General features: G+C 43.3%; 1 protein-coding gene across 14 annotated transcripts in view; it reads right to left on the bottom strand.

Moving 5' to 3' along the window:
* AFF3 (ALF transcription elongation factor 3) overlaps positions 1-17,528 on the bottom strand; it is a 568,741-nt gene that overhangs the window by 119,632 nt on the left and 431,581 nt on the right. For all 14 annotated transcript variants that reach the window (XM_073791036.1, XM_073791035.1, XM_073791040.1 and 11 more), the window contains one exon: positions 9,484-9,535. In XM_073791036.1, the coding sequence (XP_073647137.1) occupies positions 9,484-9,535 (52 nt within the window). The remainder of the gene's footprint in view (positions 1-9,483; positions 9,536-17,528) is intronic.

The raw sequence follows: 17,528 nt of genomic DNA, 5'->3' as shown, positions 1-17,528 counted from the left end.
ACCTCCTATATTTTTATTTCACATCTGCATATCATTCGGCTAATACATCTGGTGACGGATGGACACGCACTGCTGATGGCTTCAGAGGTTCTTCTGAAAAGCTCTGCTTTCTGTTATGCAATTGTCATATTAAAAAGGAACAAGGAAAAAAATGACCAGCGGCCATTACAATTGGCAATCTGCTTTTAATATTACACCCAGAGCTGATGTTACTTATCCAGTGACCTCTACGGTAAACAGCAGAAAATTGAGATGGGAATGTTCCTTGTGCTTCTTCTTAAGAAACCAACGTTAACAAAAGGCAGTTAAGAACTGCAATTCAGTGCTCAGAGCAATCTCACCACCTATAATCCTGACACCTTGAGACGCGAAGCTTTAGAGTCACTCTAAGAGGACCGAGATTCTTTTTGAGGGACATGATTAGTACTCCATGCGTTAAGAATAAGAAAAGAAGTGGCTCTTTAACTTGCAGATTTATGCTAATTACCTGGATATCTATTAAATGAATTGTGTGTTCTCCAAATATTGACTGGGGATTAAAAGGTAACTTTTCTTCATTGTGAGAAGTAAATGATGCCAGTAGGAGAACTTCCCTCTACAGATTATATCCCAGGATCACTGCCTGTAAAATTAAAACTGTCAGTTTAAGTGGATAAACCATGCTCATTTAAAGAGAAAAATGTAGTTATATAATTAAAATGAAAAGACTGCCTAATACGTACGGATAATGTAATTACTGGAAGCTGCAGGCACATACACAGCCATTTAGTTTGCATCCCCTCTCCTTACTTCCCTGCGCTTATGTATCTGTCATCTCTGAAACGCTGTGTGCAGTTGACACGATCTTAGCTGCTCCTTGTTGAGTGTCTTATTCACGTGGCCCTGTCCTCATGCCTTAGCGGTAATAATTTCATCTAGATATTTGCTGTGTCCAACCTCCCAAGCTTACCCTCCTCACCTGAGAGGCAGAACTCATTTTTTTTTAATAACCTTAAATCTGCCTTTTATTTATTTAATTTTTTTGGCTGCGCCCGGTGGCATGCGGGATCTTAGTACCCCGACCAGGGATCCAACCCGTGCCCCCTGCAGTGGAAGCATGGTGTCTTACCACCGGGCTGCCAGGGAAGTCCCAGAACTCATTTTCTTTTTTTTACTAAATGGGAAGATAGGCAATATAATTCATTTCTCCCTTCCAAATCCATTTAAAAAATGGCTTGAGTACTTAGTACCTTCAGGAATCATTTTGTCTTAAATCTTCTAACTCCTTTACTTTCTTCCAAAGAAACGCTGGCGTCTAGAATTGTTAAAACCAAGAGCCACAGGTTTTAACTGGAGATCAAACCAACTGCCACACATATCTTGTGTCCTTCCTTCATTTACTCAGACACAAGATCTGATTCTCAAATCATTTGTCCTGTTTCTAGTTTGAACCTCATCAAGTATGAAAATTACAGGAGCAAACATGAGATTACGACTCCATTTCCATTAAACCTCCACATTTTGTAAACCTGGTCACAATCCTAGCTCTAGAGGTTAGTCAAAATGCTACAGTTTTTGAAAGGGAAGGCTGTGAAGAAATGCACTCTCTTGGTTTTGGAGGCTTCTGTTTGAGATACCTTCTAGAAAGTTATAACCTCAATAGGGCTTGGTATGAAGCACATTTAACAAGTGACTATTGACATTTCTACAGAGATTGGATAAATGCTTTTCTCCTAAATAGGTAGGTGATTTGGGTATTTATCTACAGACAATTTTTGTCCTTGGGTCTATGTTTTTTTCTTCTTTGTCAATACTTTTGATCTTTGGATAGGACTAATTTGAAAAAAAATCAGTGTTTAATTAAAAAAAAAAAAAGGGAGACCCAAAGTCATCTTTGATACTGGACAACAGACAGCAGGAAATACTCTCAATTCAATAACATTATGCATCATTCATGCATCCATTCAGCAAGTATCCGGCACCTCTGCTGTGCCAGATACAGTTCCTGCCCTCAGGAAACTTCCAGTCTGGTTGGTTGAGATACTTAAAAAAGTAAACGTAATGCACAACTAAAATTATGATGAGACCTAAGAAGAAAGCTTAGGTTATTGTGACACGGACTAACCGGGGGTCCAAGTTAGATAACTGGAGACTCCCTGATGAAGTGAAATTTATGCTGCACTTCCAAGATGAGTAGGTATTAATGGGGCAAAAATCAGGGGGGAGAGGCCTATGGAGGGCCTGAGGCAGCTGAGTTTGGCTTGTTGGAGGAGCTGAAAGAAGACCCATGGGGTGGAAGTACCATGAACCATCTCAGTGTGAAGTGAAAGGGAAGCGTTGAGTGAAGCCAGCTGGGTAGGGTACTGTCGGCCAACTACGGGCTCTGGATTTTACCCCAAGTGAAATGCGAACCCATTTAAGATTTTAGACCAAGGAATGACTTGATCTGATTTTGATGCTTTGACTTGATCTTTTTCAAAAGATCCCTGTGAGGAAGTTGTATTATAGAGGGGGGAGAATGGACTGGTTTAGACTAGCCAGGATGGAAAGAGGTGGATGGACTAATATTTGTGAATTTATAGGGATTAGAGATAAAATTAACATTTGAGTGAGGAATAGGGAGTCGTCAAGGATGAGCCTGATGTTTCTAGACTTAAACAACTGGGTGCCTGGTAGTTCTAGGATTAGAAATGGTAACAGTCACAAGAGGAACATATTTGTGTGTGGATAGGTAGAGGGGTGGCAAAGACCAGAACTCCAGTTTGGCACAAGTTGGATTTGAAATGCTTGTGAGACATCCAAGTGGAAAAGTCAAATAGGTCTGTGGTTAACAAGAGAGTTCTGAGCTGAGGGTATAATTTTAGAAATTGTAAGTATATAAAAATTGGGGCTTCCCTGGTGGCGCAGTGGTTAAGAATCCACCTGCCAATGCAGGGGACATGGGTTTGAGCCCTGGTCCAGGAAGATCCCACATGCCGTGGAGCAACTAAGCCCGTGTGCCACAACTACTGAGCCTGCACTCTAGAGCCCACAAGCCACAACTACTGAGCCCACGTGCCACAACTACTGAAGTCTGCGTGCCTAAAGCCTGTGCTCCGCAACAAGAGAAGCCACAACAATGAGAAGCCCGTGCACAGCAACAAAGACCCAACACAGCCATAAAATAAGCAAATAAATTTATTAAAAAAAAAAATGAAGGTCATGGGAATTGATGAGATCATCCAGAGAGAGACAGAGAGGACGTGGAGAGGAAAAATCAGAAATGCTAAAAGATTCCAACATTCAAGATTGGCTACAGGAGGAGCAGTCAGCAAAGGAGTCTGAGAAGACACAGCCAGAGGGGCAAGAAACAAACCAGGAGGGTATGGTATTAGACAACTCAATAAAAGTGGGGTAATTAACAGTTTTCAATGCTGTAACTCTTCTGGTGAGACAAAGGACTGAAAAGAGCCTGGTACATGTGCTCTGCAGACCCACTGCGGTCACTGGTGACCCAGTGAGTGGTTCTGGTGGAGAAGAGGGGCAGAAAAGAGTCAAAGGAGTAAGTCCCCAAGTAACTGAGAGGAAATGGGACAAACTTTTGATAAGAGGAAGGCAGTGTCCTCTTATAGTAGGGGGAAGGGAGACAATGAGTGAAGACAAAGGTAGTTGTGTGCATCTGGTTACAGGAAGATGAGGCTTCCCTGTTAGATGCCAGTCAGCATGGTATGCAATAGGGAAGTAAAGATGAATAAGACACAGCATCAGATTCAGGTCACTCACTCAAGAAATCAGGAAGACAGATAACTAAATCTCATATTATCAATTCTGTGATGGAGGTAGTTATAGGATACTCAGGGAGAAAACTCATAAAATGCCATCACCAGTGAACTGCTGTGAGTTACGTATATATAATGTAATACCCAGAAATGCCACTAAAAAAAGCTATACAAAGAGATACACTCAAAAATACTACAGATAAACAGGAATGAAATTCTACAAAATGTTCCAGGAAGCTACAGGAATTCAGGAAAGAGAAAACAGAAAAATGAAAAAACAAAGAGAACAAACAGAAGACGAAAAATAAAGTGGTAGACTTAAGCCCTAACATAATTAATTACCATTAATGTAACATTACATTAATTAATATTAGTTAATCAGTTTAATTATCAACTAATAATTACATTAAATGTAAATGGTCCAAGTACATCAATTAAAAGACAGAAATTGGCAAAGTGGATATGCTGTCTGTAAGAAACTCACTTCAAATATAGGTAGGTTGAAAGTAAAAGAATGGAAAAAGTTATATTATGCAAACATTAATCAAAAGAAACTAACAGTGGCTACATTGATATAGGATAAAGTAGACTTCAGGGCAAAGAAGATTACCAGAGTGGAACATACGTAATTATAAAAGGTCAATCCACCAAGAAGATGTAGCAATCCCAAATGTGTGTGCACAAAATAACAGCTGTAACATATGTGAAGCAAAAACTGAGAGAATGGAAAGGACAAATAGACAAATCCACAACTACAGTTGGAGACTTCAACACTCCTCTCCCAACAATCGATAGAGCAACTAGACAGAAAGTCAGCAAGGATATAGAATATCTCAACAACAACATCAACCAACAGGTTCTAACTGACATTTATAGAACACTCCACCCACCATCAGCAGAATACACATAAAACATATACCAACATAGATCATATCTTGGGCCATAAAAAATACTCAATGCATTTATAAAAATTGAAATCACACAGGATATGTACTTAGACCACAATGGAACCAAACTAGAAATCAATACAAGTAAGATCACAGGGAACCTGGAAACACTTGGAAATAAAACAACACGCTTCTAAAAGCATCAAAGAGGATGATGTCTCACTGAACTGACTGACAATGAAAATACAACATACAAAAATTTGTGAGATGTGGCTACAGCAGTGATGAGAGTGAAATGTACAGCACTAAATGTTTATATTATAAAAGAGGACTGGGCACATACCCTGAGAAAACCATAATTCAAAAAGAGTCATGTACCACAATGTTCACTGAAGCTCTATTTACAATAGCCAGGACATGGAAACAACCTAAGTGTCCATCGACAGATGAATGGATAAAGAAGATGTGGCACATATATACAATGGAATATTACTCAGCCATAAAAGGAAACGAAATTGAGTTATTTGTAGTGAGGTGGATGGACCTAGAGTCTGTCATACACAGTGAAGTAAGTCAGAAAGAGAAAAATAAATACTGTATGCTAACACATATATAGGGAATCTAAAAAAAAAAAGGTCATGAAGAACCTAGGGGCAGGATAGAAATAAAGACGCAGACGTAGAGAATGGACTTGAGGACACGGGGAGGGGGAAGGGTAAGCTGGGACAAAGTGAGAGAGTGGCATGGACATATATACACTACCAAATGTAAAATAGATAGCTAGTGGGAAGCAGATGCATAGCACAGGGAGATCAGCTCGGTGCTTTGTGACCACCTGAAGGGGTGGGATAGGGAAGGGAGGGAGGGAGACACAAGAGGGAAGAGATATGGGGATATATGTATATGTATAGCTGATTCACTTTGTTATAAAGCAGAAACTAACACACCATTGTAAAGCAATTATACTCCAATAGCGATGTTAAAAAAAATTAAAATAAATCAATTTTCGAAAGTAAAAAAATAAAATAAAAGAGGACAAATCTCAAATCAATAATCTAAGCTCCCTCAAGAAACTAGAAAAAAAAGAACAAAATGAACCCAAAGCAAGCAGGAGGAGGGGAACAATAAAGATAAGATAGCAATGAAATTGAAAAAAGAAAAACTGACAGAGACTACCAATGAAACAAAAAGCTAGTTCTTTGAAAAGAGCAATAAAATTGATAAAGCTCTAGTAAGACTGACAAAGAAAAAAAGAAGATCTGTATCAAGAATGAAACAGGGGCTACCACTATAGATCCAGGCATCAAAAGGACAATGAAGGAACATAACTCTACACACATAAATATGACAACATAAATGACCTGATGGATTAATTACTTGAAGAGCATGTACCACCATAACCTACCCAATGTGAAATAATCCGAATAGTCCTTTAACAATTAAGGAAATAGAATTTGTAAGTTTCTAAAAGTCTCCAGGCCCACATGGTTTCCCTGGAAAATTCTGACAAACATTTAAAGAAGAATTAACATTAATGTTATACAATCTCTTCAAGAAAGAGAAGAGCAAGGAACACTTCGCAATTCACATGATAAGCCAGCACTGCCCTAATGTCAAAACCAGACAAAGGCAATACAAAAAAAGAAACCTTCGGAACAATATTCCTCATGAATATAAAAAGACAAGCATGTGAGGAAAATGTAGAGTAATGGGAATTCTCTTATACTGCTGGTGGGAGTGTCAGAAGGTACAACCATTCTGGGAAAATGGTTTGGGATAGTCTACTCAAATGGAACATCCTATAGCACTTCTACTCTTGGGGACAGACCAATAGGAATGTTCCCACACACCCCCCCAAAGACCTGTACAAGAATGTTAGTAACAGCACTATTCCAATAGCCCTAAACGCCCTCGTGTACGTCAGCAGTAGGACAGGTAAGCAAATGACAGTATATGCACATAATGGAATGGGATCCAGCAATGGAAATGAAAAAACTTCACTTCATGCAATATCATGCATGAGTCTCACAAACAAAATGCTGAGCGACAGAAGCCAGACACAGCAGCGTGCACTCACGATCCTACCGATGCAATTGTGCTTCAGAGACCAGCGCAATTACCCTACGGTGTTAGAAGTCAGGAGAGTGGTTATTCTTTTGGAGGCTGCTGCCCCGAAGGGGGTGTGGGAGACCCAAGAGGCCGGTCATGTCTGTGTCTTGATCTGGGTGCTGGCTACACGGGTGAGTGTGGTTTATGAATATTCATCAAGTTGTATTCTTAGGTAACGTGTAACTTTCCTCTATGCCTGGTGTATTCCATTGTAAGTTGACTAAAAAAGAAGAAAAAAGCCTACTGGATCTGGTGACATGACGACTGTGGGTGAGCACAAGTTGTGAGGAAGTGGCAGGCTGCAGGGATCTAAGGTTGATTCCAATTTTACAAATGGCGGCACCAGAGCACCGAGCAGTTCAGTGACTGGGTCTAAGGCTGCAGAGCCACTGGGTAGCAGAGCAGGGACTTGAACCCAGGGAGCTGCTGAGCTGGTGCTCACTCACTAAACTAGCCTGTCTCTTATTTTGAGAGCACAGAGGCAATGATAAAGGAACATCAAGACGGGAATACGCAAATGCATGAGTGTAGGAGGCTACTTTAGGAAGAGCAAACAGCTGTAGCAACTCGATGCTCTTGTGGATGTTCCTTTATCACAGTGGCTACACAGGCTGGTGACCGACAGTCACAAAGACAACCAGGTGTCATGTTAGAAAAGGACAAGGATTTTAGTACACTATATTTATTGAGGCAGGGAAACATACAGTACATTTTTGAAAGATTCTGGGTTAAGAGACGGACTCTGATTTTATCTGAAAAAATAATTCACATTAGATGCTTAATTATCTCTCAATGCCAGAGAAATGCAGAGCGTGTATGTGTGCCGTGTATATGCACAGGCTCCGCTCTTTTGGGGTGCAATCACATTTCGGTCTTGAAGAGAAAAAAAATTGTATGTCATCAGTGTTTTTTAAAAGCATGGGATTTACGATTTTGTGATTAGGTCAGGGTATATATAGGATATATAAAGGATAACTTAATATAATCAGTGTTAGAGCAATTACTAAACTGCCACATACGAAACCACTGTCCGGAGTCTTAATTACAAGGGAGGATTAGGGTATGAAAGTCATTCATTCTGTCAGCTGCTTTCATTGTAAAAGACAGGAAGGTGTACATACGTACGGACCGAAAGCAAGAAGGATGTGACTGGTAGGTTCACAGTACAATATTTTCCACAGCTACAGACTGAAGCAAAATGAGTAAACGAAAGGTTCTCACTGCCTTAGAGAACGTTTCTAGTTCATCCTTGATAACTAATTTTTTAAAATTGTGTTTTCAGTGGAAACATTTCCTGGAGATAATTCAGGAAATTCTTTCCAAATTAAGAAAGTCTCGCTGAATGAAACAGTCTGTAAATCCCTTTTCCAGTATCAAGTATACACACTCTACATGTTTGCTGTGACTTAATCCACAGCAAACATAGGTCCAATCCTATCTGGACCTCCACTGGGAAAAACAACACAAGAGATGAAGTCATTTGCTTGTAGACACAAAGACGAGGAACCAACATGAGGGGTGAAATCGTTCCCCAGATCTGCCAAGATTGCTGGGTTGTGGCTGTCTGACGGGCCTGCTGCTTGCACCTAGAAACAGATCAATAAATCTCGAAAAAAGCCTGAGTGGCCCTCCTTGCTCAAACTTTCTTCACTTGGGCTTTTCTCAGCTGGCCAATCTAGTTTCAAACTGCACTGGGTTCTATCTCATACCCAGTCCCTTCTTTGATGCCTCACCTTCTCTTACAAGGCGAGCAAGCTTTTCTGTGATCTCACAGTCATATCTGGCTCAGATGCTCTTCCCGGAAATTTCCTTTGATCTCACCTCTGCACACTCTCTCAGTACATTACGTGCATTTGCATGTCTAGACAGCTGCAACACCTGCACAGCATTCCATGACACCTCTGTATAAAATTCACCATTCCAAGATGACCTGAACAGTACACGTGTCTTGTATCACGTGTAAAAATGACAGAAAACCTCTCTGAATTGTCTTCATACCTATCACGTTTATCCCACCTTGACACGATACAAAACAGGTGATGAGAAAAAGGAAACAGAAGTGGAGGAAAATCTGTCTTTTCATGCTTTCAAACCTGCTTTAAAATACAAACATTTCCTGAAATGCAGAAGTGAGAGTGATGAATGTTAATTGGGTATTTTATCACCTTAACTGACTGATCAGAAGAGTATTTATAAACCCCTGACTGATGTCTCGAGCTGATAAATCAACACCAGGGGAGAACATTTCAAGCACATTTATCACTTAAGACAAACAGGCTATTCTGAGCGCGATTATTTTTTATTCATCGTTTTAGCTCACCTCTACCTTTGCTTCCGCTCAATGTTAATGATATCTGTATAAGACTTCTCAATATTTAATGCTAAAGCATGCCTGTTGCATGCTGATGAGGTGAAGCTCACACATTTGATCTCCAGAAAGCCAGTAACCTTTCCGAAAGAGCAGCTCTATCTCACATGGAAGCCTGATCCCAGGCGGCTCCCTTATAAACAGCTGCTGTTGGCTTTGATGCCATGAAGATCACAGAATTACAGTTTTACGGGAAATTAAAGCCAAGATATTTGAACAGACTGGCCCAATGGCACAGAATCTCATAATCAGCAGAGGATACCCAGCGTCCTAGAGCATCACAATTGAGCATTTGTATGACTCAGTTAATACCCAGGACAGTCTACCAGATTGGCATCATCATATCACATTCAGAGAACGGCAACATCAAGGAAAATCTTACCTGTTCATTCTCCTCTTCATCGCTACTTAGCTTAAGGTCATCTTCTAGCATTCTGAAAGAGGGAACAAAGAGGTACAGATACTTAGAAAATTCAAGAGAATTTAGCACCAAAATACCTGTATTAGAGCAATGTTTCAGTAATGAGTGTATTAGATTTACTAATTAAAAAAAAAATGTTTCCTATTGAGCCCTTTTCCTCTGATGCACTTAGGAAATTACAAACTGCCACATCATGAAAATAAACCCTCACAACAGCCAAAGGACGTGATGACCTGCTTCAGGAATATGAGGTTTTTGGGCTTCCCTGGTGGCGCAGTGGTTGAGAGTCCGCCTGCCGATGCAGGGGACACGGGTTCGTGCCCTGGTCCGGGAAGATCCCACATGCCGCGGAGCGGCTGGGCCCGTGAGCCATGGCCGCTGAGCCTGCGTGTCCGGAGCCTGTGCTCCGCAACGGGAGAGGCCACAACAGTGAGAGGCCCGCGTACCGCAAAAAAAAAAAAAAAAAGAATATGAGGTTTTAAACGAACAGAGTCAAATAGGTGCTTTTCCTTGTGAAGTTGTAATTCCACAATTATTTGTCCAGTGTTTTCCATGTGGCGGGTGCTGAGCTACATCTCCATCACCATTCGTGGGAAGCAGAAGGAGAGAGCGGGCAGAACCCTGCCGAGAGCTAGAAAACCACAAACTCAAGTTCTCAGAGCAGCTGCTGGGTCTTCCCCCATCAAAGATCTGGAAAAGACAGCTGCCTGAACATCCTACCGGATGAGGAAAACCAAATAGGAGGAAACTTTCTGGAAAGACTCTGGGGAGGAACTCCCCAGAGCCCCCTGGGTCCCTCAGCTGCGTCATGACAACTGCAGTGGGGAAGCTTACTTTTGGGTCCGTAAGAGTTAAAAGTTTAAAAAAAAAAAAAAAGAATTTGAGAAAGAATATATGGGTATGTATAACTGAATCACTTTGCTGTACACCTGAAACTAACACAACACTGTAAATCAACTATACTCCAATATGAAATTAAAAGAGGATATATTAAAAAAATTAAAAAAAGAAAAAATTTCAAACATTATTTCTGACGATGATGAAACTGTATTCTTATCAGCATTGCTGATTTATTTCTTTGTAGAATAATCGTTTTCAGATGAACTCATTTCATAAGAAGTCTCACTCAGAAGTGTGTTCTACACACAGATGAATGCAGAGCTCTTCTGTCCGGAGTGAGGGGAAGAGTCCGTCTTTGGATGGACCCTGGGGCTCCAGGGATCAGTCCGGAAGCCACTGAGTCCCTGTGCTCGAAGGCCTCGCTCTCCTCTCTGAAATCACCTTCAAAGTCCAAAGACTGACCCCTAAAATGTGGTGTTTCCTATAAAAGCCAATTATAGGCCTATTGTAGATACATTCCTCTGAATATTTTTATAAGTAATTTCAGTGACTTTTGGGGTGAGCTTGGGGTAAAGACCTGCCAGGGCAGGGCGTGGGCCCACTTCTGCCTCTCACGGCTGTGTGTTTGGGGCAAATCAATAAACGGCCCCGCCCCCAGCCCCATTTCCATCTTTGTAAAATGAAGGGCTGTGCTGGACATCTCCAAGGTCCAGTCCTCCTTTAGCATCCAAGTCTGCAAAATAAATGTGCGCCCTATTTCCTAAAGTAAAACAACTCCTGTATTTGCTCTGAAGAGCACAGTTATGAAATTTTAAAGCAATTCTTGGTATTAAGAATTTAAGCCATAACCATTAGGACACCAAATCCCCCCTGGCTACAGCTATTCTACTAGTAGCAAGTGGTACCCTTCTTTTATTATTCAAACCAGAAGCAAACAAGCCAAACACTGGCAAGGACTGCACAGCTGCACCTCAACCGCCCTTTACGTCTGTGTGGCACGTCACTCATTTCCCTTGACCTCACAAACTTGAACCTGGGCTTCGAAGAGAAGAGATGCTGGTGATTTACTATATTAGAGTGCTTCGGGGGGAGAATCTAGGAGAGGACGGTGTTTCCTTTGTCCTGGGACACTACTGACCAGCATGGTGACGGCACAGAGTACAGTACCAGTTGGTTGGCTGGGGTGGGCAGCTACCCCAAGACGATTTTTTTTGTTTTTTGTTTTGGCTGCGTTGGGTCTTCGTTGCTGTGCATGGGCTTTCTCTAGTTGTGGCGAGCAGGGGCTACTCTTCGTTGCGGTGCACGGGCTTCTCATTGTGGTGGCTTCTCTTGTTGCGGAGCACGGGCTCTAAGTGCACGGGCTTCAGTAGCTGTGGCACGTGGGCTCAGTAGTTGTGGCTCGTGGGCTTAGCTGCTCCGCGGCATGTGGGATCTCCCCGGACCAGGGCTCGAACCCGTGTCCTCTGCATTGGCAGGCGGATTCTTAACCACTGTGCCACCAGGGAAGTCCCCCCAAGATGACTTTCCTACCCAAAGGCACAAATACGTTTCTGATGAAAAGGACCAGAGAAGTCAGGACAGTTTCTTACCCTCCACTCCTCACTCCCTCTTTTGGGGTCAGCTGCCAACTGCGATTCGGTTTACTCTCAAGGACTGCCCTGTAAACACTGGGTGTTCAAAGTGTGGGTGGTTCCGTCGGGGGATGGGAAGGGGGAGGGAAGGACACACAATCGTTGTTAATGACCCCCGTTAGATGGAAGTCACGTCAAGGGTGACTGAGGAGTTTCATCTGCGTATGGGCGACGGTGTGGACAGATTTGAAGGCCATGGCCAACCACAGCAAGATGCCCCTAAATGCCCCAAAGCAAGGGATCTTAGCTTGGCCGCACACCCGTCCTGTGACTCGGTTACCACGTGAAGCTGGCAGAGTAAAAGCCGTGTGTGGGGTTCCTTTTAAGGTAGGGAGTAGAACTTGTTTTGTTTATTCTAGGTGCACGCTCAATGTGTCAACACATGAACATGTGTCTGGTTGAATCTCAGGCTGCCTTTCACACCCCTGATCCTGGGAGAGTCACACCTCTGGGCCATGGTTTTGTCATTTCTAGAGTGAGACTCAGCTCCCTTGTCATCCTTTCCAGAAGAAAAGCAGTCAGAGATCCACCTCACTTTGGGAATAGAAATTATCACTGAATTTACCTCTCTTATGTTAAAAAAAAAAAAAGATTAATTGTGTTTCTGGTCTGAGATCCAAAAACAAAGGATCAAATGTAAAAACATTCTGTATTCAACAGAGGCCTGGAGAGAAGTTAGACGCCAATAAGCTTCAGAATGTCTTGGAAAAATGGGAACACCGAGTCCGACAGCTCATTCACATTGCACAGTAATCCTGTGAGCCTGCTGCTACCAGCACGAGGGACCGCATTCCTGGAACAGACGGTCACCACTGCCCGGCGCCCCAGACCCCAACAGGCGTGCGCTGAGATGACTCAGTCTCAAGGCCACCCAAGAACACGCCCGGCCCTTCTGCATCATTCCGGTCACAGTGGAGTCCCTGGGACTCAACTTCCAAAGCACAGTGCTGGTCCCTTTTAATGCTGGGAAAACCAGAGTGGCTTCTTGAGAGCCTGAGGAGGAGCTGAGGAAGATGTGAAGCTAGAGAAGAATACGGGAGAGCTGGGGCCACTTAGAAGCCTGAGAGCTGTCCTCGTTTGGTGAAGGCTGTGTCTGCCTCCATTGAAACACACAAATGGCACCATCGGAGCAGTCTGCCCCCAAATCTGATCCCACCTGCTTGACAACATGTTTATCATCTGTCTGTTTTCAAAAGGAATTACACTGGCGTGAGTAAATTAAACAAGAATAATAATAACAAAAGTTTTAAACCAAGAGTGAAAGAAAATGCAAAGTAAGTGTTGGTTAGGACACAGGGCAGAGACGGAGGATACCTGACTCTGTTTTTGATGCTCTGAAGCGCTGAGGATGGAGACTGGGAAGGGTCATCAGCACATAAGTGCAGGGCCCGTGCTCCAGCATCACATTGACTCGCAGGGCACCCTGACGCACCTCTGCATCCCTACACCCCCCTCATCTGAGCACCACCAGGCCTTCCTCCCGATGGTGACGCCCACCCACCCACAGCCACGCTCCTTCCATGTCCCTTGGCGCCCACCCCCCCTTCGTGTCCCCGCAGCACCCTCCTAGGTGTCCCAGCTCCTGTCCAACCTGATCTCATTCAACCATACCTCGAGGTGGGTGCTGCCGGGGCAGCAGGCCTCGGGGGTCTGAGCACAGACTCTGGAGTCAGACTGCCTAGGAGGAATCCTGGCTCTGCCACTCAGCTTGCTATTAGCACAGAACCTTGTGCGGAACCAACATTCAACACATGTTCATTCTTCATTAGTGTTCCTCTTTTACCTCTGAGGGCCATGCCTTGGAGCGTTTAAGAAACTTGCATGCGTAAACAGTTTGGGACAGAAGATGTTTCTGTAACAATGCCTTAAAACTAAGCCATTTGCTCTGTTTTCAGGCCATCTTGAGAAGAAAAGATGACGTTTTCTAGAGGTTGCGGAGGGGGATCTATTTTAGGATATAACTGCTGCCATGGTTGATTGATCTGATGTGAGTTCATGCCTGCAGAGGACAGAAAACATGGCCACCAGCCTGAGTGCACAGGGGACATATCCTGGGAGCCTGTGGTTGGTCACACAGCCTGGAGTACCCACAGCCTGATGACAACAGCTGAAATAAAATAGATAATAAAATCAAACTCTGCGAATGAAGGCCAGAGAGCAGAGGTGCAGCCAGAGGTACAGAGAAACCTGGACTTCGTGCCCTGAGCACCTGCGCAGCTGTCACACTGTGTCCAGAGCACTTCCGGTCAGTGCCTGGTGGTAAGTTCACAGTGGAGTCTGACCAGACAGCTGACTTCACAGTGGGGCCCTGACAGGACCGAGGCAGGATTTTTTTTTTAAACATGCAATTAGGTGATTCAGATTCTATCCATTTTTCACTGGTGAACTGTGTAGACAACAGTTTCTTAAAATTATTGTCCCAGGAAAATTACAACACGTCCCCTGAACACCTGGTACAAAGGGTCAAAAGGTCTGAGCCACGGGCTGAAGGCTCTTATGCTTTCATGCAGGGACAGAGGGTCCCATGGGAACTGTGTAGAGGAAAGGGTGTGTGGAGGTTTGCCTCTGAGCTCAGATCGGGGAACCCAGTACAAACATTTCCATCTGTGGTTTGCCAAGGACCACCTCAGGTGAACCTCTCTGCTTCTGGAAGTGAAGGATGAAGAAAACACTGCCTCACCACCAACAGTAGAATTGGCATTCAAACACCCAATCACCTACACATTCAATTTTCTACTGCGTTCTTTCAGTGGTGGGCACCTATCTTTGGAAAGCATACTGTCTCCCAGGGCTGGTTCTTCTCACACATTACATTCAAATCAGCATTGCCATTTTAGCCATTTTTAAGTGCCTTAAAATTCTGAAGGTCTGGCATAATGAACTCTCACAGAACCCAGTCACCTCATCTGAAGGTAAGGCCCTCAGAAAAGGGAGGAATTCAATACAACCCTTCCAACTTTACTATCTGATGATGGTAGCTTCCCTGTGTGTACTATTTTTTAATTGAGCAGTAGACAACTTTACGTTGTAGCTAGTGCTTTTATATACATATATATTTTAAAAATAAATTTATTTATTTATTTTTGGCTGTCTTGCATCTTCGTTGCTGCACACAGGCTTTCTCTAGTTGTGCCGAGCAGGGGTAACTCTTCACCGTGGTGCGTGGGCTTCTCACTGCAGCGGTTTCTCTTGTTGCAGAGCACGGGCTCTCAGCACGCGGGTTTCAGTAGTTGTGGCACGCGGGCTCAGTAGCTGTGGCATGTGGGCTCTAGAGCGCAGGCTCAGTAGTTGTGGCACACGGGCTTAGTTACACTGCAGCATATGGGATCTTCCTGGACCGGGGCTCGAAGCCATGTCCCCTGCACTGGCAGGCAGATTCGTAACCACTGTACCACCAGGGAAGTCCCTGGTGCTTATATTTTTGAGGTCCACAATTTCTCAGGAAGCAGAAATAGTAGCCTACCCATAACAGATGGCCAACTGCTTCTAGGGTTCATCTGTATCTTACACAGGTATTGCAAACGGGCACATTAACTACCTTCAAATGTAACGGCAGTCATTTCACAGAGCAGCAGTTTTTAATTAATAGGGTTTCCCTGGAATTACTTGTCATTTGGGGTCCTTATCAGATCTGAATCCTTTAGTCCTTTAAAGTTCATTTCATTTTGCTATGTCTTAATGGCTTCTTGAAAATCTGACTTTTATATGGGCTGTTTGGTTTGCAGATTCGTTTCTATAGCCGGTGCTTCTATGATCTCCACCTATTTGAGATTTAAAGCCAAAGGCAAATGTTTATGAATCCCCATTAAACATATTCATATATGCAAAATGGATAAAGAAGATGTGGCACATACATACAATGGAATACTACTCAGCCATAAAAAGAAATGAAATTGAGTTATTTGTATGGAAATGGATGGACCTAGAGTCTGTCATACAGAGTGAAGTAAGTCAGGAAGAGAAAAACAAATACCGTATGCTAACACATATATATGGAATCTAAAAAAAAAAAAAAAAAAAGGTTCTGAAGAACCTAGGCGCAGGACAGGAATAAAGATGCAGACATAGAGAATGGACTTAAGGACACGGGGAGGGGGAAGGGTAAGCTGGGACAAAGTGAGAGTGGTATCGACGTGTATACACTACCAAATGTAAAACAGATAGCTCGTGGGAAGCAGCTGCATAGCACAGGGAAATCAGCTCGGTGCTTTGTGACCACCTAGAGGGATGGGATAGGGAGGGTGGAAGGGAGACTCAAGAGGGAGGGGATATGGGGACATAAGTATACCTATAGCTGATTCACTTTGTTATACAGCAGAAACTAACACAACAATGTAAAGCAATTATACTCCAATAAAGATGTTAAAAAAAAAGACATTTTCTATAGTGCATCTCATTGAAACCTCAATGATTAAATGATAGTACTACTAAAAAAAAAACCCATATTCATATACGCAAATATCTATTCTAACAATTAGCCGTGCATGATAAACCTGTTATGCAGGTCCACCTCTCTGAAGGAATCCAAGCCATCCTCTCCACTGCTTGGAACACAGGAGGAGAAGTTATAAAACTCATTTCATTGTTTTTGAAGTCCACTGCTCTGTCAGGGTCAGCACTACCATCTGCCTGGGCTTATTTTCAAAAACACTTGACCACCTTCCTCTCCACATTCGTTCAGAAGAATTTAACTTGCGCCATTCCCCAGGTAACTGGGAACCAGGATGGCCTGGACAGGCTCAGCCTGGGGCTGGTGATGTAGTGCATCCAAGGCACAAAGGAAGGAACTTAGTCTGGAAGCCAATGTAGAAATCAGGAACGAGACAAAGGGTGGTCTAGATGACCTGAGAGCTTCCAGCTCTGATGCTTTCCTACCTGGGTTTCCTACCTACATCTTTTGAGGCAATGTGGAGCATAGGGAGATGGTTTCTGTTCACACACATCTTCTTCCTGGACCCCCTCTTCCTAGGATTGGTTCTAGCTGTCAATGAAATCACAAATGATCTTCTGATTCTGCCATGTTCACCCTGGGGCGAAGGTGTCCTGTACCTCTTCTGTTTAAGAACAACAGGTTCCAATGGTCCTTTTCTTCCGCTTATACGATGAGTCCACCTGCGACCTTGACACAGGCCTGTTTTCCCTGGGGGACAGCATCTCATTTCTTGCTACTTCAGACCCTCGCAAAAGCCAACCTCATTCAGGAGACCTGTCAAACCCTGGTGAGATGCGGGATGAACGTATGTCTTCAAAATCTCAGTCAAGCAACCGCCTTTCCAAATAGTCCCATATCTAGTATATTAATATAGAATAAATGGAAATCAAAGGAAAGTAAAAGTCAACACTAATAAAAGGACACAGTCTGTGGTACTAGAGTGTGGAGTGGTGGAATGAGGCTGGCCAGCATGGAGTCTGAGTTCTGTCCGTAACCAGCTCTGTAAACTTGGGCAAAGTGTGCACTCACTCTGGATATCATTTCCACATCTCTAAAACGAAGCTGGGATAAAAGGACCTCTACAGCCCCTTGTGGCTCTGAAT

The sequence above is a fragment of the Tursiops truncatus genome, chromosome 14 (assembly GCF_011762595.2).
Source record: "Tursiops truncatus isolate mTurTru1 chromosome 14, mTurTru1.mat.Y, whole genome shotgun sequence".
NCBI classification, from domain to species: domain Eukaryota; kingdom Metazoa; phylum Chordata; class Mammalia; order Artiodactyla; family Delphinidae; genus Tursiops; species Tursiops truncatus.
The sequence above is the reverse complement of the archived record's forward strand: the minus strand, read 5'-3'. Positions and strand labels throughout refer to the sequence as shown.